General features: G+C 44.9%; 1 protein-coding gene and 1 pseudogene across 3 annotated transcripts in view; one reads left to right on the forward strand and one right to left on the reverse strand.

Moving 5' to 3' along the window:
* Positions 1–638: 638 nt before the first annotated feature.
* Positions 639–3,428, reverse strand: LOC309552576 (annotated as a pseudogene). The gene is made up of 3 exons: positions 3,097–3,428; positions 2,343–2,939; positions 639–696 (listed from the first exon to the last, which is right to left on the reverse strand). The product of its transcript is annotated as an uncharacterized misc_RNA (transcript).
* A 3,562-nt stretch (positions 3,429–6,990) lies between these two features.
* The window catches only part of PRPF18 (pre-mRNA processing factor 18), an 85,469-nt gene continuing 66,443 nt past the window's right edge, over positions 6,991–26,016 (forward strand). The window contains exons 1-3 of one of the 2 annotated variants that reach the window (XM_082254227.1): positions 6,991–7,139; positions 20,990–21,067; positions 21,169–21,195. In XM_082254227.1, the coding sequence (XP_082110353.1) occupies positions 7,074–7,139; positions 20,990–21,067; positions 21,169–21,195 (171 nt within the window). In that variant the 5' untranslated portion in view covers positions 6,991–7,073. The remainder of the gene's footprint in view (positions 7,140–20,989; positions 21,068–21,168; positions 21,196–26,016) is intronic. The other variant, XM_082254228.1, reaches the window with a different exon arrangement.

Below are 26,016 nucleotides of genomic sequence, written 5' to 3' on the forward strand. Positions count from 1 at the left end.
GGAAAAAGCCAACACCAGTGGTGCAGCTGCCTCCCACAAAAGACGACATGTCTACCACAACCATCTGGCATTCCTGCGTCAAGCTATGATAGACAGCAGTAGAGAGTAAGTCGCACATACTGTATTTTTGACTTACATATAGGGGTGCTCAGAGCATCGTTTTCTGTGAATGTATTGCTATTCTGCAGCCATTTTTTTTTATATATTTTTCAGGACAACATCTAATATTGCGGACCTGACACAGGATGCTAGACAGGAGGTGGTGGAAGAACCGTCAGAGGACAGACCCCCCCAGTGCTGCCACTGAAAACAGTGACATGACGATAACCATCCAATCCAGTGGATCTCATGTCTTCGATGAATCCACAATACAGGTTAGTGTCTGTCTAGTCTGTCTGCCATTCTGTTCTTCATTGTATGTATGTGACAAACTGAACCTTTTTCTTTCTTAACAGGAATCCAGGGACCTGGAATTTGCAGTGGAAGAAATTCCCGATAGTGGTGTGGGGCGTGGCCGTGGCGAGGTACCTGTCCATGGCAACGAGGTGTGTGTGCGTGGCCGTGGCGCTGTGCGTGGCCGTGGCCGCAATCAGCGTCAGAGGGGTGGCGGTATTGTCCTTCAAAACGAGGACGGGGTGTTAGCGTTGCTGCAGAAAGTGCGCACGCACCGCCTTCTGCTGTACTGCATACCACATCCTGGAGGACATTGGGGGACCCAAAGAAAAGCTTTGTATGGATCGCATGCTCGCCATTATGACACAATATCGGCATGCGAAACTAAGTGGTGGCCCGCCACCATCAAACGATCCATTCAACACTTTTCTTGATCCCCCAATGCCCTCTGGGACCTCAGCAACGCTAACACCCCACTTTCAATACCGCCCCCCTCCGCAACGCCACCTACCTACCTTGTCCCCTCCGCAACGCCACCCAACACCTGTCTTGTCCCCGCCCTCCTATTTCCCACCCCACTCCTCCATTGATTTCTCCCAACCACCTACCCATTACCCACCACAAAACTTACCTGGACCCCCTTACCACCATGAGGTTGCACAAGAACGACAGGCCCAAGCCACCCACTCGCATCCTGACATCAGCTACCCACGTGCGAAGTCACCGCGGTCAAGTCATGACGATCAGTCAGGATACACCTACCAGCATTTGTGATTTTTTTCTTTTTTTTTTTGCGTTTATTGAATAAAAGCCTTTTGTTGAAATGATATTTTGCCTCTTTTTTTTAAGTTGTATGTTGTAAAAGAAGTACATCTGCACAGGCCAGTAAGGGCTGGCACACACTTGCCACAGGCAGAAGGAAACCCCCCTCCTTCTTCTGCATGTCGCAAGTGTATGCACAGACAAGGGCTGGCACACACTTGCCACATGCAGAAGGAAACCCCCCTCCTTCTTCTGCATGTGGCAAGTGTATGCACAGACATGGGCTGGCACACACTTGCCACATGGAGAAGGAAACCCCCCTCCTTCTTCTGCATGTGGCAAGTGTATGCACAGACCAGGGCTGGCACACACTTGCCACAGGCAGAAGGAAACCCCCCTCCTTCTTCTGCATGTGGCAAGTGTATGCACAGACCAGGGCTGGCACACACTTGCCACAGGCAGAAGGAAACCCCCCTCCTTCTTCTGCATGTGGCATGTATATGCACAGACCAGGGCTGGCAGACCAGGGCTGGCACACACTTGCCACAGGCAGAAGGAAACCCCCCTCCTTCTTCTGCATGTGGCAAGTGTATGCACAGACCAGGGCTGGCACACACTTGCCACAGGCAGAAGGAAACCCCCCTCCTTCTTCTGCATGTGGCAAGTGTATGCACAGACCAGGGCTGGCAGACCAGGGCTGGCACACACTTGCCACAGGCAGAAGGAAACCCCCCTCCTTCTTCTGCATGTGGCAAGTGTATGCACAGACCAGGGCTGGCACACACTTGCCACATGCAACATTGAACTGGAACAATGGAAGAATGATAGACATCAAAAGAACTGACATAAATGTTTAATAAAAGCTGTATGTGAAGATATCACAAAGTTTACAAGATGAATGATTTTAGACAAAATTATCCTGCCATGCCACTTCCCCATCAGGCGAGACAAAGAAATCCGCAAACTTATCTCTGATGGTCATGACTCGTGCTGTTGTTCGCAAGTCCATAAACTGCACGCGGTGCATGGGGTTACGTGGCTCTGGTTCAACGCTGCTCCTGTCGCTTCTCTTTAGGAAATTGTGCAAAATACAGCAGGCCAGGACAACCTTGGTGGCATTGTCAACATCCAGTTGCATACATGACAGCAAAACCCTCCATTTTGCTGAGCACACATCAAACGCACACTCCACAACACGACGAGCACGGCTCAGCCGATAATTGAATATACGTTTGGTGTGACTCAGTCCATAGCCACTGTATGGCCTCATCAGATTTTCTGCCAGTCCAAATGCTTCGTCGGCCACCATGACCAATGGCAAGCTTGGTTCCTCAGTACACGGTAGCGGCCTGCTTGTTGGTATGTTGAGTCGCCCTTCGTGTAGCCGACGTCCAAAGGCCGATTCTCGAAAGATGCGGGCATCACCCTGGCTGCCATATGCTCCTACATCAACAGCAAGGAATTGAAGATGGGCATCAGACAATGCCAGGAGTACCACAGAAAAATATTTTTTGTAGTTAAAGTATGCAGAGCCGGAATGGGGGGGCTTCTTCACCCTGATGTGTTTTCCATCAAGGGCACCGATACAGTTGGGGAACTGAGTTTTCTCCCAAAACTCGTCGACAACTGCTTCCCACATCTCTTCAGTCGGCTCCGGCATGACCACCTCCTTCAACTCCTCCCATATTGCCGCACATGTCTCCTTAACAATTTTGGCCACCGTGGAGACACCTAGCAGAAAATAGTGGTGTAAGGAGACAAAGCTTTGGCCAGTAGCAAGAAACCTAAAATAAAAAGAAAAAATTATTACATATTACATAAAAGAATATATCTATCTTTCAAAAATACATTGAAAATATGTTTTAACTAGGACCTCACCACCTAACCCTCTTAACCCAAGTACTAACCCTAGACAAAACACCCACAAATTATTTCACTTACCGAAGTGTCACAAGCAGCCTTTCCTCCGGTGACACACTGCTTTGCATGTTCGTGTCCATCCTGGATAGTCTTGGCCTGAGCTTCTCCAGCAGGTCATCGAAAAGCGGAACGGACATACGTGAGAAGTTGTACCACTTGTCCGGATACATGCGGAGTTGGGTGTACATGGTGGTAAAGTACCCCACGGCCAGACACTGCGACCTGACAGGATGCACTCAGAACCTTTGCCGTCTGCTCCTCTCATTCTCCTCCTCCAACTGTCTCCTTCTACGCATCCTTCTCAAGATGATGAGTAGGATCGCCTCATCAACCTTCTGCATAACAGGATCCATGACTCAGAAATGCAAGAAACACTCTCAGCTGATCTGAAAATGCTCTCTCCTCTCTCTCTCTCCCACCAAAATGGCATCGACACATTGCATTGTGGTTATTTTGGGTGTGGAAAATGGAGGAGGACTGTTTTTTTAAAAAAAAACGCTGTTTAGCGCTGACGCGCCTTAACGCTCATTAACATAATTTGAAAAACGCTGTTTAACGCCGGTTTTTCCCGGCATCATAACTAGCTTGGACGTACGTTTTTTGAATGCGCCGTGTGCATGAGGCCTTATAAGAACAACTGGCCCGAATTCTGGCCGTGGAGTCATGGGCGACATATCCTGTTTATGACTCGCAGGCATGGAAATAACCTTTGGGTGTAGTGGGAGGATCTATGGGTGTAGTAGGAGGAGCCATTCTAATAAAACATCCAGACATCACCGGCGTACCTAACCTCTGATGACGCAGGGAGCAGTGAAATGCATTAGGCAGGACTTATACTTACGCAAACCGCGGTAATTGTGTTTCCAGCTGGCGTTGTTTGCTTTTTACTCAAGAGTATTACATGTGAGTGGAATACTTGTAATTTTTAACTTCATATTTTAATAAACTGACATACTATGAATATCCTTTGAACTTTTTGCATACTACGCTTATGAGAGATCCACCATCCCATTGGAAAGCACGGAGGAGCAGTGAACCGCTCTACACAGATATCTTGTGGACACCTGCATATCTGATGAGTATTTTATCCATTTGTCGGTCGGTTGGTGAGTGAGGGCAGTGGGCACATAAGGAGGAGAGCACAACGCTTAATTGTGTCTACTGCACACCATAAGCACAAGTCACAAGCACAGATTACACTTGGAAAGACTCACTATAATATTGAGACTGTATGAACACATGGACTACCGATCATATGAATTGTAATATATGTGTGCATATAAGGACACAATATCAATTTATATTTGTTTATATTTGTATTTCTTTTATTAGCAATATTTGTGTATTCACTTTCTTAGGGTGACATTAGAAGTATTGTTTGTTTTTTTTTTTTTACACGGTTTGGACAGCGCTGTGTATAATTTTGCATGTAGGAGGATTTGTTTCACCTGTGTATCACCTGATTATAGTCCCTTAAGGGCTCTTTCACACACTCCGTCCGTTGGACGGAGTCTGTTTTTCTCAGCGGGGGATCGAGCCGCCGATCCCCCGCTGAGCAGCAGGAGGACAGCTGTGTCTCCGCGCTGTGTGCGGAGACACAGCTGACAGTTCCCCATGCATCTCTATGGGGGAAATCGGATGTCAACGGACCGTCAGTCCGTTCTCACCCGATCCCATCCGATCCGCTGGACGGATGGAAAATAGGGTTTCCATCCGTCCAGATTTGACGGATCGGATCGGATGTCAGCAGACATGTCTCCGCTGACATCCGATGCCCCATAGGAATGCATGGGGGGACCGTTCAGATCCGCCAAAAAAACGGACAGGCGGATCTGAACGGTCCGCCTGTGTGAAAGGGGCCTAACTGGATATATAGGCATTTTTTTGCGATTCGGCACTGCGTTACTTCAACTAACAATTGTGCGGTCGTGCGACGCTGTACACCAAATAAAATTGATGTCCTTTTTTTCCCACAAATATAACTTTCTTTTGGAAGTATTTGATCACCTGTGCGATTTTAATTTTTTGCACTATAAACAAAAAAAGAGCAACGATTCTGAAAAGAAAAAGTAATATTTTTCACTTTCTGCTATACAACATTCCTAATAAAAAACAAACATTAAAAAATCTAATTTTTTCATCATTTTAGGCCCCTTTCACATGGTCCGCATTCCGTTGCGGACCGCCGATCCCCGCTGAGCGGGCGGATGACAGCTCCGTCTCCGCACTGTGTGCAGAGAGGGAGGTGTCAGAGCCCCGCTGCTCTCTATGGGGAATCGGATGAGAGCGGACCGCCTGTCCTCTCTCATCCGATCCGATCCCCAGGACAGATGGAAAATAGGGTTTCCATCTGTCCAGATTTCACGGACAAGATCGGATGCGGATGGCAGCGGGTGTCAGCGGACATGTCACCGCTGACATCCGCTGCTCCATAGGGCTGAATGGGGCATCTGATCAGATCCGCCTAAAAAACTGACAGGCGGATCTGATCGGAATGCCCGTGTGAAAGAGCCCTTAGGCCAATTTGTATTCTGCTACATATTTTTGGTAAAAAAAATCCAAATAAGAATATATTGATTGGTTTGCGCAAATGTTATTGTGTCTACAAACTAGGGGAAAGATTGATGTCATTTTTATTTATTTATTTACTTGCATGGTGGCGATCTGCGATTTTTAGCAAGACTGCGACATTGCGGTGGACATATTGGACACCTAACTGACATTTTTGACACTTTTGGGGGGACCAGTGACATTACTATAGTAATCAGTGCTAAAAATTTGTACTGTTACTGTACGAATGACACTGGCAGGAAAGGGGTTACCACCAGGGGTGATCAAAGGGTTAAATGTATCCCTAGGGGGTGCTTTCTAACTGTGTGGGGAATGGGCTTATGGAATGAACACAGGGACCTGTATTCCTAAATAGGAGGAACACAGGAGCCCTGTGTTCCATGCTGACAGAACAACGGTCTGCTGTGTTTACGTGTAGACTGCCGTTCTGTCTCCACGGGGAGTGATCGTGGGTGCCCGGCAGCAATCGCGGCCGCTGGCCCCGCAGATCAGCTCCCCTCTGGCAAATGGGCGCATGCATATATCCCCACGAGCGATCTCGCGAAGTGACGTACGGGTATGTCGTTTCGCGGGAACCTGCCCCAGTATATGTATAGTGGCTGGTCGGCAAGTGGTTAAGTAACATACAGAGTTCAGGGGACCTGAACGCATTTTTTGCAAAACAGCATAAGGCAGCCTGTTTACTTGAATGGACTAACATGACAATCACAGCAAAAGCAGCTCGTGGTAGTTCAAATGTTGACATGCGATTGTGTTTGTGCAGCTGCTGCATCTACATCCACTTCTATGGGCTGTCTTGCATGCAGCTCTGAGATGGATTTACATTGTATTGCACTTGGGGTTGCCACCTTATCCCTGTAAACCAGGACACATAATTACACAGGTTCTGAGACTAATATAATGCACATAAGGCACTGAGTTTAATTACCACCTTAATCAGCCTCAGAACCTGTGTAATTATTGTGTGTCCTGGTTTGAAGGGATGAGGTGGCAACCCTAATTGCACTGTAGTGTTGTGACTCTAGTACCATCTAATGCTCTGCGGAAATATGCAGAAAGCAAATATTTCTACTTGACTGGAGTTCAGCTTATAGGAGTCTGCAGTCCCTAATAACATGAAACACACTTCCTAGTACTCAGAAAGCATGTCACCTAGGATGCCTGGAAGAAGAAGACGACTTTTTTTTAAATCAAGCATGACCTGTGACATGCGCCAATCTAATATGTAAGGTGTAACAGAGTAACCATAGGTAGGAGCAGTAGCTAGCTAAGGGAACCAGAAATCCGTGCGTTCCACGGCCTTCCCCAGACCCGGAAGTAGACGCACGGAGGTTTATGGGTAATCGGCACAGCTATTTCCTGTGTAAACAGGAAGCACAAGGTATGAGCGAGAGCAGGCACCGGACTTACTCTGTTCTCTGGTAGTTATGGACATTCTGAAACAGGAGATAGCCAGGAAGAGGAAGCAGCTGGAGGAGAAGCAGCTGCTGGGGGTGAGTACATAGCCCTGTCACTGCTGGGGGGTGAGTACATAGCCCTGTCACTGCTGGGGGTGAGTACATAGCCCTGTCACTGCTGGGGGGTGAGTACATAGCCCTGTCACTGCTGGGGGGTGAGTACATAGCCCTGTCACTGCTGGGGGTGAGTACATAGCCCTGTCACTACTGGGGGTGAGTATATAGCCCTGTCACTACTGGGGGTGAGTACATAGCCCTGTCACTGCTGGGGGTGAGTACATAGCCCTGTCACTGCTGGGGGTGAGTAAATAGCCCTGTCACTACTGGGGGGTGAGTAAATAGCCCTGTCACTACTGGGGGGTGAGTAAATAGCCCTGTCACTGCTGGGGGTGAGTACATAGCCCTGTCACTGCTGGGGGGTGAGTACATAGCCCTGTCACTGCTGGGGGGTGAGTACATAGCCCTGTCACTGCTGGGGGGTGAGTACATAGCCCTGTCACTGCTGGGGGTGAGTACATAGCCCTGTCACTGCTGGGGGTGAGTACATAGCCCTGTCACTGCTGGGGGTGAGTACATAGCCCTGTCACTGCTGGGGGTGAGTACATAGCCCTGTCACTGCTGGGGGTGAGTACATAGCCCTGTCACTGCTGGGGGGTGAGTACATAGCCCTGTCACTGCTGGGGGGTGAGTACATAGCCCTGTCACTACTGGGGGGTGAGTACATAGCCCTGTCACTGCTGGGGGGTGAGTACATAGCCCTGTCACTGCTGGGGGTGAGTACATAGCCCTGTCACTGCTGGGGGTGAGTACATAGCCCTGTCACTACTGGGGGTGAGTAAATAGCCCTGTCACTGCTGGGGGTGAGTACATAGCCCTGTCACTGCTGGGGGTGAGTACATAGCCCTGTCACTGCTGGGGGTGAGTACATAGCCCTGTCACTGCTGGGGGTGAGTACATAGCCCTGTCACTGCTGGGGGTGAGTACATAGCCCTGTCACTGCTGGGGGTGAGTACATAGCCCTGTCACTGCTGGGGGTGAGTACATAGCCCTGTCACTGCTGGGGGTGAGTACATAGCCCTGTCACTGCTGGGGGTGAGTACATAGCCCTGTCACTGCTGGGGGTGAGTACATAGCCCTGTCACTGCTGGGGGTGAGTAAATAGCCCTGTCACTACTGGGGGTGAGTAAATAGCCCTGTCACTGCTGGGGGGGTGAGTACATAGCCCTGTCACTGCTGGGGGTGAGTACATAGCCCTGTCACTACTGGGGGTGAGTAAATAGCCCTGTCACTACTGGGGGTCACCCTCTGAGTAGAACCTCCCTGCACCTCTCCTACTCCTCTATTATAGTGTCATGTCTATCCCCCCTGCACCTCTCCTTCTCCTCCATTATAGTGTCATGTCTATCCTCCCTGCACCTCCATTATAGTGTCATGTCTATCCTCTCCTACTCCATTATAGTGTCATGTCTATCCTCCCTGCGCCTCTCCTACTCCTCCATTATAGTGTCATGTCTATCCTCCCTGCTCCTCTCCTACTCCTCCATTATAGTGTCATGTCTATCCTCCCTGCACCTCTCCTACTCCATTATAGTGTCATGTCCATCCTCCCTGCTCCTCTCCTACTCCTCCATTATAGTGTCATGTCTATCCTCCCTGCGCCTCTCCTACTCCTCCATTATAGTGTCATGTCTATCCTCCCTGCTCCTCTCCTACTCCTCCATTATAGTGTCATGTCTATCCTCCATTATAGTGTCATGTCTGTCCTCCCTGCATCTCTCCTACTCCTCCATTATAGTGTCATGTCTATATTCCCTGCACCTCTCCTTCTCCTCCATTATAGTGTCATGTCTATCCTCCATTATAGTGTCATGTTAGCTGCACCCTCCCTCCCTGTATTTAGATGTAAAGGGTCTGCATGCAGACATACTGTATGTACTTGAATACAAAATGATTTGGACTTCATTTAACCACTTCAGCTCCGGAAGGTTTTACCCCCTCATGACCAGGCCATTTTTTTGCTATTTAGCAGTGCGCTTCTTTAACTGGTAATTGCACAGTCATGCAACACTGTATCCAAAGTAAATTTACATATATTTTTTCACATAAATAGCTTTCTTCTATTGGTATTTGATCACGATTAGTTTTTTTTATTTATTATATAAACAGAAAAAAACAAACAATTTTTACTTTCTGATACAAAACATATCCAATAAAAAAAAAAACATCAAATTTATTCATAAATATTAACTCAAAGATCCAATCGGCGCTACCCTCTACTGAGTGCTACAGTGAATTCTTAGAAATACAACATTTAAAACAAAAAATAACTTTGTATACTAATATTGTGTGAAATTCATAACAATATGTAAACAAAACAGTTGCTGCTGTGACACGATTAGTGATTCTCCACACTAAAATTAATCAAATAAACAGAAAAATGGTGCAGTGCTACTGTTCTATTGTAGCACCCTACAGGTAGGTGCTAGGTAAATGTATAGAGGGCCTTGTCTGCCTAACAGCAGGGCTGTGATTTATTTAGTAGGGTGTCAGGGCTTCCAGGTGTGTTTGCTGAGGGGAGAAGTATCTCCATTGGCTCCTGTGAGAGGCTTCTCATAGGGCAGTGTGGGAAGCCCAATCAGGGGACACATCCCAGCTTATAACTACCCCAGAAGGCATATTATGCTGCAAAGGATTCTGGGAGTGGGTATAAGTTTGGGGGGAAGTGCGTGCCACAGTGTCTTTGGCAGGAGCAGAGTCCCAGGAAGGAGAGTGCGGCTGTCTCTCCTCCTATCTGAGGAAGGTGGATGTCTCGGGGTCTCGTCTGAGAATCCAGAGAGTGCGGAGTTGAGCTGAGGGGATCCGGTGTGCCGAGAGCCTGCAGAGAGAGAGGTCCAGTGCCAGGACAGCCTACACAGGTTGTGAGTACTGAGGATTTCCCCTGGGGGTCTGCCTGAAGTTAGAGGGGACCACTCTGGAAGAGGTTCTGGGATCCAGTGTCAGCTAGCTGTAAAGGGGGTACCTAGGTTGAGGACCCTGAAGCTACAGAGGGGGTACATAGTCAGTGGACCCTGAAGAGTTCGAGGTTAAAGGGGGCACCTGCAGTTTGGGCCCTGAATTGTACAGAGCATGCCAGTTAAAGTGACAGCTATACAGAGTTCTACTATAATACTACCTCAAGCTGTGCCAGGCGGGGGAAAGTATTCAGTGACTTTCACAGTGCAACAGTGTCAGGAGTTCTGCAGTTCTCATTCTTGGATCTTCTGGACTATAAGTTGAGGATTCAGCACTTCTTTTGTTCTACAGAGTGTTCTCAGTGTCAGTGAGCATTGGCTGGCGCTGGCTGGCATCAAGGAAGCGCCAACGGGCATTTTGGAAGTAAAGTCCCAATTGTAAATAGTTAAGCCTCAAGGAGTATCCCACTCATTCCCTTCTCCCATCCCCTAATTCCAATAAAAACCACAAACAAAGATGCCGGAGTTGTCGCTGCTTCAGTTATCACACCTAGGGACTCAGCTTACATGGGCTGGAGAGACTACGGGTACTAATGGCAGACCCACATCAGGCCACAGGCCTGGAAACCTTGCTACATATATATCCATGTACTGTATATATAACAAAAAAATTCCACAAAAATAAGTCCTGTCATTTAAACAATTCCACCACCGTGCTCTCATATAGTTTTCTTAATTTTGAATCTGTATATTGTGTCCTCCACCAGGTGAAAAACCTGCTCACCTCACAAATGGCAATCAAACGCTCTGATTTACAACTCCTGCCGATCACTCTGGGATGGACACCCTCCTTCCTTCCTAGGATAAAGCTCTACTCTCAATCCAAGTATTCCTCATGCAAGTGACATGCAATATAAAGGCAACCACATAGTGCTTTCCGTGCAAATAGGGTTATTAAACTGCCCCCAAATAAAACACAATCAGCTAAAATCAAACAAGCTCATTGCAAAACCGTCTGCTCACTCATCGCTCCGTGCAACTGGCAGTGGATGTGTGATGTCACAGGTAGGGCTCCTATTTCCTATACCTGTATCGCCCTCTGATTGGGCTTGTTTAGTAGAGCTTTATCCTAGGAAGGAAGGAGGGTGTATGTATGTGTGTTTTTTTTTTTTTTTGTTAATATATATATATACATGGATATATGGCACAGTAGCGCTGCACCATATTTCTGTTTATCTCTTCATAAATATTGTCCAAATTGTATTCTGCTACATGTCTTTGGTAAAAAATAAAAAATCCCAATAGGTGTATATTGAATGGTTTGTATGAAAATGTTATAGCATGTACAAACTATGGTGCATATATACTAGAATTTTATATATTTTTTTATTATATACTAGTGATAGCGGTGATCGGCAACTTATAATGGCACTACGATAGTGCGGCGGACAATCTGACACTTACTGATTCTGGGTGGGAACTGACTAACTGCCACTGACCTCCCCAGTGACACTAGTTTAGTGATTAGTGATAATAATTTGCACTGTCACTGTACTAATGACACTGGCTGGGAAGTGGTTAACATCTAGGGGCAATCAAAGGTTTAACTGTGTGCCTAAGAAGTGTTAATGTGTGTAATGTGTTCTGCTTTTACTTATACGTGTGTCTGTTTTCTTCTTGCTTTGCAGGGAGAAAAAAATTCACATCGCTGCTCCTTGTACAAAGTCCTCTGTTATTAAACACAGGGCTCTGTACTGTGATTCGCTCAGCCAATCAACAGGTCCCGGTCATAAATCATTGGCCAGGACCTGCTAACCAACTTGTGCTGTAGCAAATGAGAGCACAGCAAGGGCCCCCTACCAGTAGATGCTGGATCACGTACATGTACATGATCCAGCATTGCGAGGCCTCCCTAACACAGTACAAAAGGCGGAGGGAGGTACACAAGTGGCTAATGATAATCAGATGCCAATCCTTGAAGTGAAGTGTATAGAACTCCCACAGGAATTTTCCATTTGCTCTGGCAAATATATCATTAAAAGCGTGTTGTCATATTATTTATATAAGTGCAAAAAAATAAATACCTGCTGGCCCTGCCGGAAGTCCTTTGAGCTGGCAAGTTCCTGTAGTGAGCTGGCAACACATTTCCTCTTCCACTGAAATTTTAGGGAGGCTTATCAGCCCTGCCCAGGTTAGCACTGTGGACTACAAGATTCCCCACCACCACCTTGTTATGGGAAAGGACAGGGGGAGGTGTTCTGTAGTCTAAATCAAGAAAGAGCAGCCTAGGATGACAACACTACTCCTCCAAAGTACAGATATAGTATAGCGAGTGATTTGTTGTCACACTAAGACAGAAAAGTCTGAAAAAAGAAAACGAATGCAGCTGCCATATTAAAGGTCGGGTATATTACATTATTTTGTTTTTTGGTTTGGATACACTTTTGCCTTTGTTAGAAGTATAGAGTCTAAGGGCCCTTTCACACGGCCGCTCCGTATGTCCGCAAATCATCCTATTTTTTTGCGGATGATTTGCGGACATAATGTAAGTCTATGGCATTGCGGATGTCAGCGGAATACCATCCGCTGACATCCGATTTTCCTCCTGTCAGTTCTGTTCCGTTTTTTGGAACAGAAAAAATCCTATTTTTCCTCCGTTCAAAAAACGGAAAGGAAGGAAAATCGGATGTCAGCGGTGTCATCCGCTGACATCCGCAATCCCCCATAGACTTACATTAGGTCCGCATATCATCCACAAACGGATGGGATGATATGCGGACCTACGGAGCGGATGACAGAAATGTCATCCGCTCCGTGGAAAAAAAAAAAAAAAAAAGTCCCGCAGCGGACCTTTCACACGGAAAGCCCGTGTGAAAGAGCCCTAAGCCAGTTTTTATTGTCCTTTGTTTTTGCTTTTGTCTTTACTCAAAATAAATATTGTAGCTATAAGTCCCGGTTCACATTTGTGCGATGCGGGAACGCTGCGAATATGAAGCGTGATCCCGCATCACATCTGCACCTCTGGCAGTTCACACTGCCATATGCGATACGCAGGGGGTGTCAATTAAAAGTTAACGACACCCCCAGTTGCGATAACATATCGCAGTGTGATCTGCAAGTTCGCACAGAATCGGATCGCACTAGTGTGAACCACCATGCGATCCGATTCTGCTGCGGATAAAAAAAGCCTCATGTGCGTGTTTATTGCGGATGCAGTGCGAATTCAGCCATACAAAGTGTATGGCTGAAATTTGCACCGCACATGAGATCGCATGTAATTTAGGAGCAGTGCGTTCCGAATTACATGCGATTTCCGCAATCGCAACAAATGTGAACCGGCACTAAGGCTCCATTCACAGCTGAGCGGATCGATTTTACTGGCATTTTTCGGGCAATTTTGTTAGCGTTTTGCATGCTTTTTTTTTTTAATGCATTTCAGAAGTGTATTACAAGAGTTTTAAATCTTCTGGTGTTTTTGTTTAGCCAATAGCACTGGGGGGAGGAGAGGGAGAGGAAATTAGGGGTGGAGAGCTGCTATTTGGGCATTTTCCTGCTCAATGAATGGAATTTTGCTTGTTGGGCTCTTTGGAGCTTCAGAGCTGAGCGTTTTACAAGCTGAAAATTACTCGGGTGGGAACAGGGTCTAACACTTCATTGAATTTACCTATGGACATACAAACCCTAGCTTGACTGCAGAGAAAAACATAAACGCATCAGTTAGATTAGAATATTGCAGTAGTTAGATTATGTTTAATCTGAATGCTCTCCATCTGGATAAATGACAGGAGCAAGAAAGTCAAAATGTTGGCCGTAGAGAGTAAATTTGTGAGGCTAAAGGCCCGTACACACGATAAGAAAATCTGTAGGGAAAATTGGTCCGACGACCGATCAGCCGATTTTCGGATTGTTAGTATGGTGCTTTCGACAGCTAACTCCGACTTTTCGGCTGACAAAATCCTGATGTGCAGGCTATATAATTTTTGTCGTCCATCAAATCAACGTCCGATTTTCATCTCATTAGTACAGATTTCAATGGAAAAAAATCTTAAGAGCAAGACTAGGCATGCTCAGAGACGAAAGAACACATACAAAGCAATCCAACACATGACATCACTTCTGAAGTAGAATTCTGTCGTACGGGAAAATAACCTCTTCACTTTCCACATCAGACTAGCATGCCACAAAAAAACGGACGACAGATTGTTCGATAATCTGATCGTGTGTACGGGGCTTTAGACATCTAGTTGTTTGCCTGGAGCTCCACTTTAAATGTGGTTGGGTTTGTAAAACTTTTATTAACCTCTTCCTGCCCGCCCTATAGGCGATTGATGGTGGGAAAGTGGTTGCATTATCCTGACCGGATGTCATATGACGGCGGCAGGATAATGCGCTCTGCGTGCCCCCCGGGGGCGCGCAGAGTGGCGATCGGTGATGCGGCATGTCACACTGACACACCGCATCTCTGATCTCGGTAAAGAGCCTACTGACGTAGGCTCTTTACCATGTGTCTAATCATGGCTGGTCACATCGTACACAGTTGATCGGCTTTCCTGAGTTCGTGCCTGACAGGCATGAGTAAAGGAGAGCAGATCTGCGGCTCTCCTGACAGGGGGGGGTCTGCACTGGTAATCAGATCATTGATTACCAGTGCAAACCCTCGGGGGGGGGGGGGGGTGCCACTAGAACCACCAGGGATGCCCACCCATGACCCCAGGGATGCCCACTATGGCCACCAGGGATGGCAATCCGGGCTCAGTGCTGCCCGCCAGTGCCCTCCCCATCAGTGCTGCCCGCCAGTGCCCATCATTGCCATCTATCTGTGCTGCCCACCAGTGCCCATTATTGCCCACCAGTGCCACCCATTAGTGCCCAGCAGTGCTGCCTATCAGTGTCCACCAATGCTGCATATCCGTGCTACCTATCAGTGCCTGTCAGTGCAGCCTCATCAGTGCTCATCAGTGCAGGAAAAAACATATTTATTTACAAAATTGTATAACATAAACAAAACTTTTTTTTTTTTTTTCAAACTTTTCAGTCTTTTTTTATTTGTTTAGCAAAAAAGAAAAAACCTTGCGGTGATCAAATACCACCAAAAGAAAGCTCTATTTGTGGGGGGAAAATGACATAAATTTGGTGTAGGTACAGTGTTGCATGACCGCGCAATTATCATTCAAAATGCAACAGCAAGTTTATTTTTTTTTTTTAATTTGTTCACTTCAGTGCTGTTCACACATGTAAGGGCTCTTTCACACGGGCGTTCCGATCAGATCCACCTGTCAGTTTTTTAGGCGGATCTGATCGGATGCCCCATTCAGCCCTATGGAGCAGCGGATGTCAGCGGTGACATGTCCGCTGACACCCGCTGCCATCCGCATCCGATCCTATCAGTGAAATCCGGACGGATGGAAACCCTATTTTCCATCCGTCCTGGGGATCGGATCGGATGGAATCGGATGAGAGCGGACAGGCGGTCCGCTCTCATCCGATTCCTCATAGAGAGCAGCGGGGGCTGTGACACCTCCCTCTCCGCACTGCAAGCGGAGACGGAGCTGTCATCCGCCGGCTCAGCGGGGATCACGGATCGATCCCCGCTGAGCAGCACGGATCCGCCTATGGAGGCGGACTGTGTGAAAGAGCCCTAAAGCTGGCAATACAAGTTGCAGTGTAATTGTACAATATCCCTTGGGTCTGTCAGTAAGTTCAGGGGCATGTCTGATTGGATACAAATCAGATGGAATGTATCGCTGGACTTTCACAGCTGCATAGTTTTGGTAAATCCAAAGGTTATTGTACAACCAAATTTTAACATGAAACACCACTTTTTTTAATATACAGTGGATATAAAAAGTCTACACACCCCTGTTAAAATGTCCGGTTTCTGTGATGTAAAAAAATGAGACAAAGAGAAATAATTTCAGAACTTTTTCCACCTTTTTTATTGTGACCTATAAACTGTACAACTCAATTGAGCAACAAACTGAAAACTTTCAGGTGGAGGGAAGTAAAACTAAAAAAACTAAAATAATATGGTTGCATAAGTGTGCACACCCTTAAACTAATACTTTGTTGAAGCACCTTGATTTTATTACTGCACTCAGTCTTTTTGGGTATGAGTATATCAGCATGGCGCATCTTGACTTGGTAATATTTGCCTGCTCTTCAATGCAAAAACACTCCAAATCTGTCAGATTGTGAGGGCATCTCCTGTGCACAGCCCTCTTCAGATTATCCCACAGATTTTCAATCAGATTCATGTCTGGGCTCTGGCTGGGTCATTCCAAAACTTTAATCTTCTTCTGGTGAAGCCATTCCTTTGTTGATTTAGATGTATGCTTTGGGTCGTTGTCATGCTGAAAGATGAAGTTCTTCTTCGTGTTCAGCTTTCTAGCAGAAGGTTTTGTGCCAATATTGACCGGTATTTGGAACTGTTTATAATTCCCTCTACCTTGACTAAGGCCCCTGTTCCAGCTGAAGAAAAACCCCAAAGCATGATGCTGCCACCACCATGCTTCACTAGGTATGGTGTTCTTTTGGTGATGTGCAGTGTTTTGTTTTTTTTTTTTTTTGTGCCAAACATATCTTTTAGAATTTATGGCCAAAAAGTTCAACCTTGGTTTCATCAGACCATAACGCCTTTTCCCACTTGCTTTTGGGAGACTTCAGATGTGTTTTTGCAAAACTTAGCCGGGTTTGAATGTTTTTCTTCGTAAGAAAAGGCTTCCATCTTGCCACTCTACCCCATAGCCCAGACATATGAAGAATACGGAAGATTGTTGTCACATGTACCACACAGCCAGTACTTGCCAGATATTCCTGCAGCTCTTTTAATGTTGCTGTGGGCTTCTTGGCAGCCTCCCTGACTAATTTTCTTTTAGTCTTCTCATCAATTTTGGAAGGACATCCAGGTTCTTGGTAATGTCACTGTTGTGCCATATTTTCTCCACTTGATGATGACTGTCTTCACTTTGTTACATTGTATATCTAATGCCTTGGAAATTCTTTTGTACCCTTCTCCTGACTGATACCTTTTTATCATTGAGATCCCTCTGATGCTTTGGAAGCTCTCTGCGGATCATGGCTTTTGCTGTAGGATGTGACTAAGAAAATGTCAGGAAAGACCTACTAGAACAGCTGAACTTTAGATGGGGTTAATCAGAGGCACCTTTAAATAATGGCAGGTGTGTACTGACTCCTATTTAACATGAGTTTGAATGTGTTTGCCTTAATCTGAACACAGATACATCCCCAGTTATAAGGGTGTGCACACTTATGCAATCACATTATTGTAGTTTTTTTAATTCCCCCCCCCCCCCTAACATATTTCAGTTTGTATTTCAATTGAGTTGTACAGTTTATAGGTCACATTAAAGGTGGAAAAAGTTCTGAAATTATTTAGCTTTGTCTTTTTTTTTTTAACATCACGGAAACCTGACATTTTAACAGGGGTGTGTAGACTTTTTATATCCACTATAAATGTACATTCTCTATACAGTTTCCTTTTAGATTTACCAGCATCTTTTTAGGGCTCATTCACTTGGGAACACAGGCTCATATAGAGAGAGCTGTTTGTGTCTGGAGCAGTGTAGAGCTGCGTAGTAAGCAGCCTATGTTGATTAGTTAAAGCGGAGTTCCACCCAAAAGTGGAACTTCCGCTTTAGGTATTCTAACCCCCTGACATGCCACATTTGGCATGTCATTTTTTTGGGGGGGGAGCGGGTACCTAGTTTTGACAGGTACCCGCTCCAACTTCCGCTCGGAGAGCCGCGGCGCCCTGAGCGGAAGTTCTCCTCTCCTCCTCCCTCCCTGCAATCTTCTGGGACATGTCAGAGGTCCCAGAAGATTGCCAGCCAATCAAGGCGCGCTGCGCGACTCGCGCATGCACAGTGGGTACCCGGCTGTGAAGCCGCAAACTGTCACAGCCGGGTGCCCACAGCAGTGATGCCGAGGGAGAGGATCGAGGCTTCGGGCGGCCGCATCGCTGGACAGGTGAGTTTAATGGCTGGAACTCCGCTTTAAGGTGCAGCAGCTATATGGATATCCGAGTTTGATAGGTACACAGGGCCACACTGTTTGCATTCAAGGTTTTAAACTTGTCCCTGTGAACCTGTCAAACCTAAATGTCCGTACAGCTGCTGCACCTCCATTGGCTGCCTACATGCAGCTCCACACTGCTCCAAGTGCATAAACATAGGGCTCTTGCACTCTGTACAGGCCTCTGTGCCAATCTGAATGAGCCCTTAGTGTGAGGGCCGACTTGAACAATACATTCAGGTGATACTTAAAGCATTTTGTAAAGGTTTCTGATATTTTTTTCTTTCTTTTTATTAATAACTGTCATACTTGCCTGCTCTTTGCAGTGCTTTTGCACAGAGCAGCCCGATCCTCCTCTTCTAGGATACTCCGTTGTTCCTCGTTTCTCCCTCTGGCTGAGTGTCCCCTTACGAAGCTGCTTGCTCTGGGGGCACATGTGTGTGTTCGCTCCAGAGCCACCTCTGTGTGTCTGAGACACATACGGAGTGCAGCTCAGCCCCACACTCTCCTCACTGGCTGTGATTGACAGCAGTGGGAGCCAATGGTTTCCGCTGTTGTGTCTCAGCTAGTGAGGAGGGAGAGACTCAGGAGAGCTTCTGCTCTTGTGCACATCGCTGGATTGGGATTGGGCTCAGGTGAATATAAGGGGGAGCTGTACACTGAAGGTTTTTTAACTTCAGCCTTTAGAACTACTTTAATCAGAGCCTAAAAACGCATGCCTGTTGGTAAATCTAAGACCTCATGCACACCTAATTACCTTGTATTTAAACGCTTTAAACTTGCTGACAAAAGTTGGCGGAGAGGTCCAGCGCAATAACTTATTCTAGCCATTACAATGACTTTACATGCATAGATGTGTATGCATGCATGTAAATTAGTTAAGTATGCTCCTCCTCCTGCTCTAAAATTACATAAATAAACCAGGGCTCGACAACATCCCAGGCGTCAGGTCACCATGGCAGCTGGAAATTGAGTCCTGGCTTTTGTCAGCCTATTCCCGTGGTCAGCTAGTTATCGGAAGGTGCCTAATGACGTCCTCCCATAACCTCACCCCCTGTGCACCCCCAGGGCTTGCATCGAGTGCGCTCTGTGATCGAGGTAAAGGGCCAATCACAGCAACCCTTTTCCATGTGATCAGCTGTGTCCAATCACAGCTGATCACATTGTAAACAGACTTGCCGGTTATCGGTAGTATTTCCTCACGCACTGTCACTGGCAATTCTGACAGGCACATTTACACTGATCGTCAGTGCCTCCTATAAGTACACATCAGTGAAGAAGAAAATTAAAGAAATTAAATGAAATAAATTAACCACTTGCCGACCGCCGCAAGTACATATTCTGCGGCGCTCAGCCCCTCACAGGCAAAGTGACGTACCGGTACGTCACTAGCCTGTGAGGCTCTAGGGAGCGAGCGCGCGCCGCCGGAGGCGCGCTCCTGCGCGGTCACGGACCCCCCGTGACAGCAGAAGAAAGGCAGGCGGCTAGTGTAAACAAGCCGCCTGTCATTCTCCCCTGTGTAGAAACATTGATCATACAGTTCTACTATGTAGGACCGTTGATCATTGTTCCTACACCTCAAGCCACAGCCAATCACAGTTAGAATCACGCCCCTAGGGACACACACAGCCCCTCCCTCTCAAATAAAGTTAACCCCTTCACTACCAGTGTCATTATTACAGTAACAGTGCATATTTATAGCACTGATTACTGCAGTAATGTCACTGGTAACCCCAAAAGTGTCAAAAATGTCAGTCAAGGGTCCGATCTGTCCGCCGCAATGTCGCAGTCCCACAAAAAAAATCGCAGATCGCCGCCATTGCACGTTAAAAAAAAAAAACAACAAAAATGACAAAAATCTTTCCCTTTGTTAGTAAACGCAATAACTTTTGCGCAAACCAATCAAAATTTTTTGCTTTTTGCGATATTTTTTTTTTTTGACAAACATATGTAGCATAAAACAAATTGGCCGAAAATGTTAAAAAATTTTGATTTTTACATTTTTTTTTTGGGGAATTTCATATAAAAAAAATGTGAAAAATATTGTTATTTTTGCAAAATTGACGCTCTTTTTTTATTTATAACGCATGATCAAAAAATCGCACAGGTGATCAAATACCACCAAAAGAAAGCTGTTTGTGGGGAAAAAAAGGACCTCAAATTCGTTTAGGTACAGCATCGCACGACCGCGCAATTGTCCGTTAAAAATCATGCAGTGCCGAATCGCAAAATACCCCCTGGTCAGGAAGGGGGTGAAATCTTCCGGGGCTTAAGTGGTTAAGAAAAAAATATTTTTGTTTTTCTTAAATTTTTTTTTTTTTTCTTTAGCAAAAAATAAAATTGCAGTGGTGAATAAATACCACCAAAAGAAAGCTCTATTTGTGCGAGAAAAAAAAATGGTAAAAATGTCATGGGTACAGTTTTGCATGACTGTGCAATTGTCATTTAAAGTGTGACAGCGCTAAAAGCTGAAAATTGGCCTGGGCAGGAATGGGGGTGAAAGTCCCTGGTATCGAAGTGTTTAACATCTAAAAACAAAAAATCTTTAGCTTCTCTAGTGACTCGCAGCAGAGCTAAAGATTTTTAATTTTTTTTTCTTCACATATTGGCACCTAAGCGTATTCTCCGTGTGTAAACCTGTGTCGTTCATCTGTAAAGATGTACATCAGGGCTACACAAGAGAAAGGGTTTTGTCGTTTAAATAAAGCTTTGTTAATTAAAAAAAAAAACACTGGCTCCTAACTTTTTAAAGTCAGATAATGTATAAGAAAAAAGATCATATCAGACAAACTTGGCTGCTGGTGGCTTGAAATAATTTGTTGCTTCCCCTTTGTTGACCATTACCAATGCTTTAACCTGTAGATTCGTCTTTTCAAATGCAATTTTTTTTTTTTAATGTTTCAGGAGAATAAGAAGTTCTTTAAGCGTAGTGAACTTGCTGAAAAAGAAAAGGAAGCATACTTTGAAAGATGTGGATTCAAGGTACTGGATTTCTTTCTGCTCAAAAAGCTCCTATTTCTACAAGGTTTTCTTATCACATCTATCTAACCCTCTCTCTTTGTTTAATCTGTCACAAATGTTAGCCTATAAGTGAGAAGCCAACGCAAAAGGTAGGAATGCTAATAAAATGGGAATGCATGTTTTGCCTCCAGGCACATTTTCCAAATGGCATTTTGATGGAGACCATTTTGGAAATGTCAGCTGCTGTCACTAGTGTGCTGTCATTTGGCTTGAGATGCTGAGCATGTAATGGCTTGATATGTCTGGCATTCATTTACTTGGACACTGGATCTTTTTATATGATTGTAATGCGCCATTAGTAAATACACTCTAATCTGAAATTTCTGACTTCTTTGTTTGTTATTGAAGTTGTATTTTTTTAAATCTATCTCCAGCCACCTTACAGTGTTTTCTAAACGCCCTCAGGGAAATACACTTTTTTCAATTTACCTGCTTTTCTTTTTTATCATTATTATTATTATTATACACGAGGCCAATAATGACATGTGAAATCAGTAGGGATAAATGTGTCGATGTTTACAGAGAGGCCACAGTAAGCTAGTAGTAAATATAAAATGTATCTAACTAAAATTTTATGATTTTCGCAATATAGCTCTCTGCTTACCCAGTTAAAGGGGGGTTCCAGGAAAGAAAGGGAATCCCTCCTTGTAGTACCATCATGGAGATTCCTTCGTCACATGCTACAATCACAGTGATTCTCTAATGGCAAATTTAGTTTTTCAGTGTGCATATATATAAAAAAAATATATATATATAATATATAATTTTTTTTTTTTTTTCATCCCTATTTTATTGAAAATGCAATTACCAGCAGGCATGATGCATTTAGACCATGGGTGTCCAACCTTTTGGCTTCTCTGGGCCACATTGAGTGTAGAGAAATTTTCTCGGGCCGCATATAAAATATATACCACAGTTAAGGTATATAAGTATTAAAACGCCGCTGCGCCCTTCCCGCTCCACCCCCCCTCCCCCCCCCACACTAATTTAACACAACTAGAGGATGATCAAATGAAATGGAATCCGTATACAATGTAGCCTCACCAGTGCGTGCCCATCCAAAGCAGTCTGCAATGAAGCGAGAGGAGAGCCTCTGGATTACACAGAGCAGGGATCTCCCGCTTACCCGGCGACCGCTGTCATACGAAGTCCTGCCTCCTGGAATGTCACCAATGTGCTGTCTATCATTGACAGAGGCTCCGAGGCAGCCTCTGCTTACCGTTAGTTGGAAGCCGCTGTGGCCATGCCCCCGACTCGACTTCCTTCCTCCCCAGCAAAAAAATAATAGTCAGGGGGCAGTGGGCCGCATTGCCTGTGGTTCTGGGCTGCATGCGGCCCTCGGGCTACAGGTTGGTCATGCCTGATTTAGACAATACAACCATCATGTACTTACAGTCGCATAACAGCATATTTAGAATGACTGACTGTGTAACGTAGAATACAATATTATTATTTTAATGTCCAGCTAAGAATATGTGATTTACTAAACAAATAGATGGTTGGGTTTTGTGTGGTGGTTGGTCTTATCCTACACACACACACACACACACACACACACACACACACACACACACACACACACACACACACACACACACACACACACACACACACACACACACACACACACACACACACACACACACACACACACACACACACACACACACACACACACACACACACACACACACACACACACACACACACACACACACACACACACACACACACACCTCATTTGGTAAGGTTAGTTTATGACATGGGTGCTCAACCTGTGGCCCTCCAGCTGTTGCGGAACTACAAGGCTCATGAGGCATTGTGTGGCCAACAGTTACAAGCATGACTCCCAGAGGCAGATGAATGATGGGACTTGTAGTTCTGCAACAGCTGAAGAGCCACAGGTTGAGCACCCATAGTTTATGAGGTTTATGCATATTGTGGAACTTTAACTGGGTGCTGACTTGTAATTTAGTCTAGTTAGATACACATTGTGATTGATTGTTAGGCATTAATAGCTAGGGTTTGGAAAACATACCCTGTTGAAGAATTTTTAAACCTGGGTTTCATTATTTAGACACCCACCCACCACGTAGGATAAAGTTTTCTTTTGTAAATAACAAAATAGATGGAGGGTCAGAATAAATCTACTTGTGCAGGATTGTCTTTAATTATGAGAGAAATAGTAGCAATGTGCTTGCAGCCTTTGGAAACCCTGGTACTAGGGGTTTCTAAAATATACTCATTCTGGGGTTAGAAATAACTACTCCATTGATTAATCTTGTGACATGCCCAGAACGCATGATTGGGCATAGTCTGCTTCTAATTGTCCACAATTTAGACAGCAAGAACCTTGGCTTATTCCCAGGTGATAACTGTGATAATGGGGATATGTAAGGGTGATAAAAACATAATTTCACAATACATTGTGGCTTTGATCATTCTCCATGATAGTCGTAGATAGTTAAGCCCCGTACACAGGGGCGGAATGCCAGCCGACATCGGCCGGTTCAATAAAAACCGGCCGACATTTTTTGCCTGTGTGCATTCCAGCTGGTCTGACAGAAGCTGGCCATTTTGCCAGCTTTTGTCAGATGTGCATGCTGGAAAACCAGAAGCTGACCAGAGTGTTCTGGTGGGGGGGAGGGGGGTGTCCTGCTGGGTTGAACAGAAAAAAAAAACTATTAGTATGTACCAGGCTTTAAGAAGGGTGTCCATGGGTACCTGAGGGAAAGCTTAAGTCCATTGATTAAGACCAGTTGCTGTTAAGGAGTAATCTGAAAATTGACTATAGAAGGCAATAATTGATTACATTTTAATGTGGCTGGTAGTAAGCAAGTTCTGATGTTTATATACAAGAAAAGAGGGTACTTCTCTCTTAATACACAGAGTGCTCTTATTCAATTTTTCTAGAAAAAGCCCTCCTTATAAGAAAATTCAATTAAACAAAATGTTGGGTAGGAAAACTTAAGCTGCCTTTCTGTGACTCGACAGCTGTATTGCCTTGATGTTTAAGGAAGTGCTTTGACATACAATGCATTTGAATGGAAAACAGCTGTTAAACTCCGCTGAAATGTAGCATGCAGGGTTTATTATTTTTCCAGCATTGGGGTGAACCCACTATTGAAAATAACGCGTTTTTTAATGTCCATGCATTTTACCTGAACTAGAAAATGCAGTGAAACACATGACAATGCATTTAATGGAAAAGAGTATAGAACCACTTATATGGTTACACATTTTGCTATGTGTGTGTTTTTATTTATTTATATAATATAAAATGTGATGCAACACATCATAGCATGATACAATACGTTTTTCATGTTCAATATGTTCCAATACACCTGTCCTGAATCCTCTGTTCACTAACCCTGTGTTTTGCACCAAATGATTGCAAACTCCACTCCAAATATCTTATGTATTGTTACTTTAAATCACTTGTTAGTGTCACGGTTCTCTTCGGTTTTATTTGATTTAATGATTAAGATCCAGTGCCTTCAAGTGAAGTGCATTTTATTTTTAGCCAAGACAAAGTCAACTTAACTGCTGTTTGAATGTACAAGCTTTAAAGGAGAATTCATCTAGACTTCTTTTTTTTGTTGTCTCAAAAAGAATAATACTTTCTTTGCTTAGATTATGAAGTACTGTTCAAACTCTGTAGGCCTCATGATGAAACTGTCTGTGTTCTTAGCAAGCAATCTTCTTTTTCCTCCTCTTGCACCATAATCATGATTGTGATAGTCTATAATATGGGTAACAAACATTTTGTTCTTTGGGATGCTTCAATCGTAGCACTGAATGCAATGCTATCACTGATGCACTGTGATGTATACAGTAAATGATTGCATGCTTTTGATTTAGCAAACCTTGCACACTGGTGTTTCTGTAAAGTAAGGTTCTCTTCTCTGTTCCTTCTCCAGGGATAAAACATCAAAGGTGGAACATGGTAGCAAAGGGCAAGGCATACAGCTCTTTCTTTAGTTTGTTAGGCCATGAGCTGAAAACCTTTTTATACCAAGTACTGTTCATCCTGGTTATGAGGTGCCAAATCATAGAGGCTTATGTCCAGCTTAATTTGCACTCTTCTTTGGAAGAAATAACCGACTTTATCAAAGGATCTGGAAAAAAGCTCACTCTGTATTCCCTTATATGAGCATGTCTGATTCGGACTTTAGTCTTTCAGTTGTAATTTTTTACTTTAGGTTTGGTAGTGATTATTTGATTGAAGAGCAGTAAAGACAGCTATTATTGTGTATCACAGTTTGATAAAGTTATAAAAGTATTTTTTACAGATGCGACACAATCATGTAAGAATTACAAGTACCTCTAGCGTTCAATACAACAGTGGGGAAAAAAAAAAAAAAAAAGAGCATCTAGGAACTTATAAAAGTCCATTAATCCAGAAGGGAAAGTCAAATGGGATGTAAGGCAGCAGAAACACACATATTCTTGCATCTCCAAACCAAAGGATTTGGGGATCCCCTCACGAGCATGCAAAAAAGAACAAAGGCAGGGCGCCAGGTAAGTGTGAGTTAAAAAGGCAATACTTTATTCAGTAATCACTCACATGTAGGAAACCTGTATACTGCTGCACTGGTCGGTGTGGATGTGCAGGCACAGCTTTCTGCAGTCTGAATTAATTGATCTTAGCTCCTGGGCACAGGCAGGGGCCTACTCATGAATGACAAGCCCCTGCCTCCTTTATAAAGCTCTTGGGGCCTCGGAAACATGTTGCGGCCTGCCCCCTAATCCTTCACGAACTCCTGTCACAATCTCCTATTTGCTGGCACGAGTGAGAGACACCACTGGCTTGTCATCCATTAGCGGGTCCCTGCCTGTGCCCTGCAGTTATGACCAGTTCATTCAGATTGCAGACAGGTGTGCTTGCACGTCCACACTGACCAGTGGAG

The sequence above is a fragment of the Pelophylax lessonae genome (genome assembly GCF_965119305.1).
Source record: "Pelophylax lessonae genome assembly, chromosome: 4".
In the NCBI taxonomy this organism is placed as follows: Eukaryota; Metazoa; Chordata; class Amphibia; order Anura; family Ranidae; genus Pelophylax; species Pelophylax lessonae.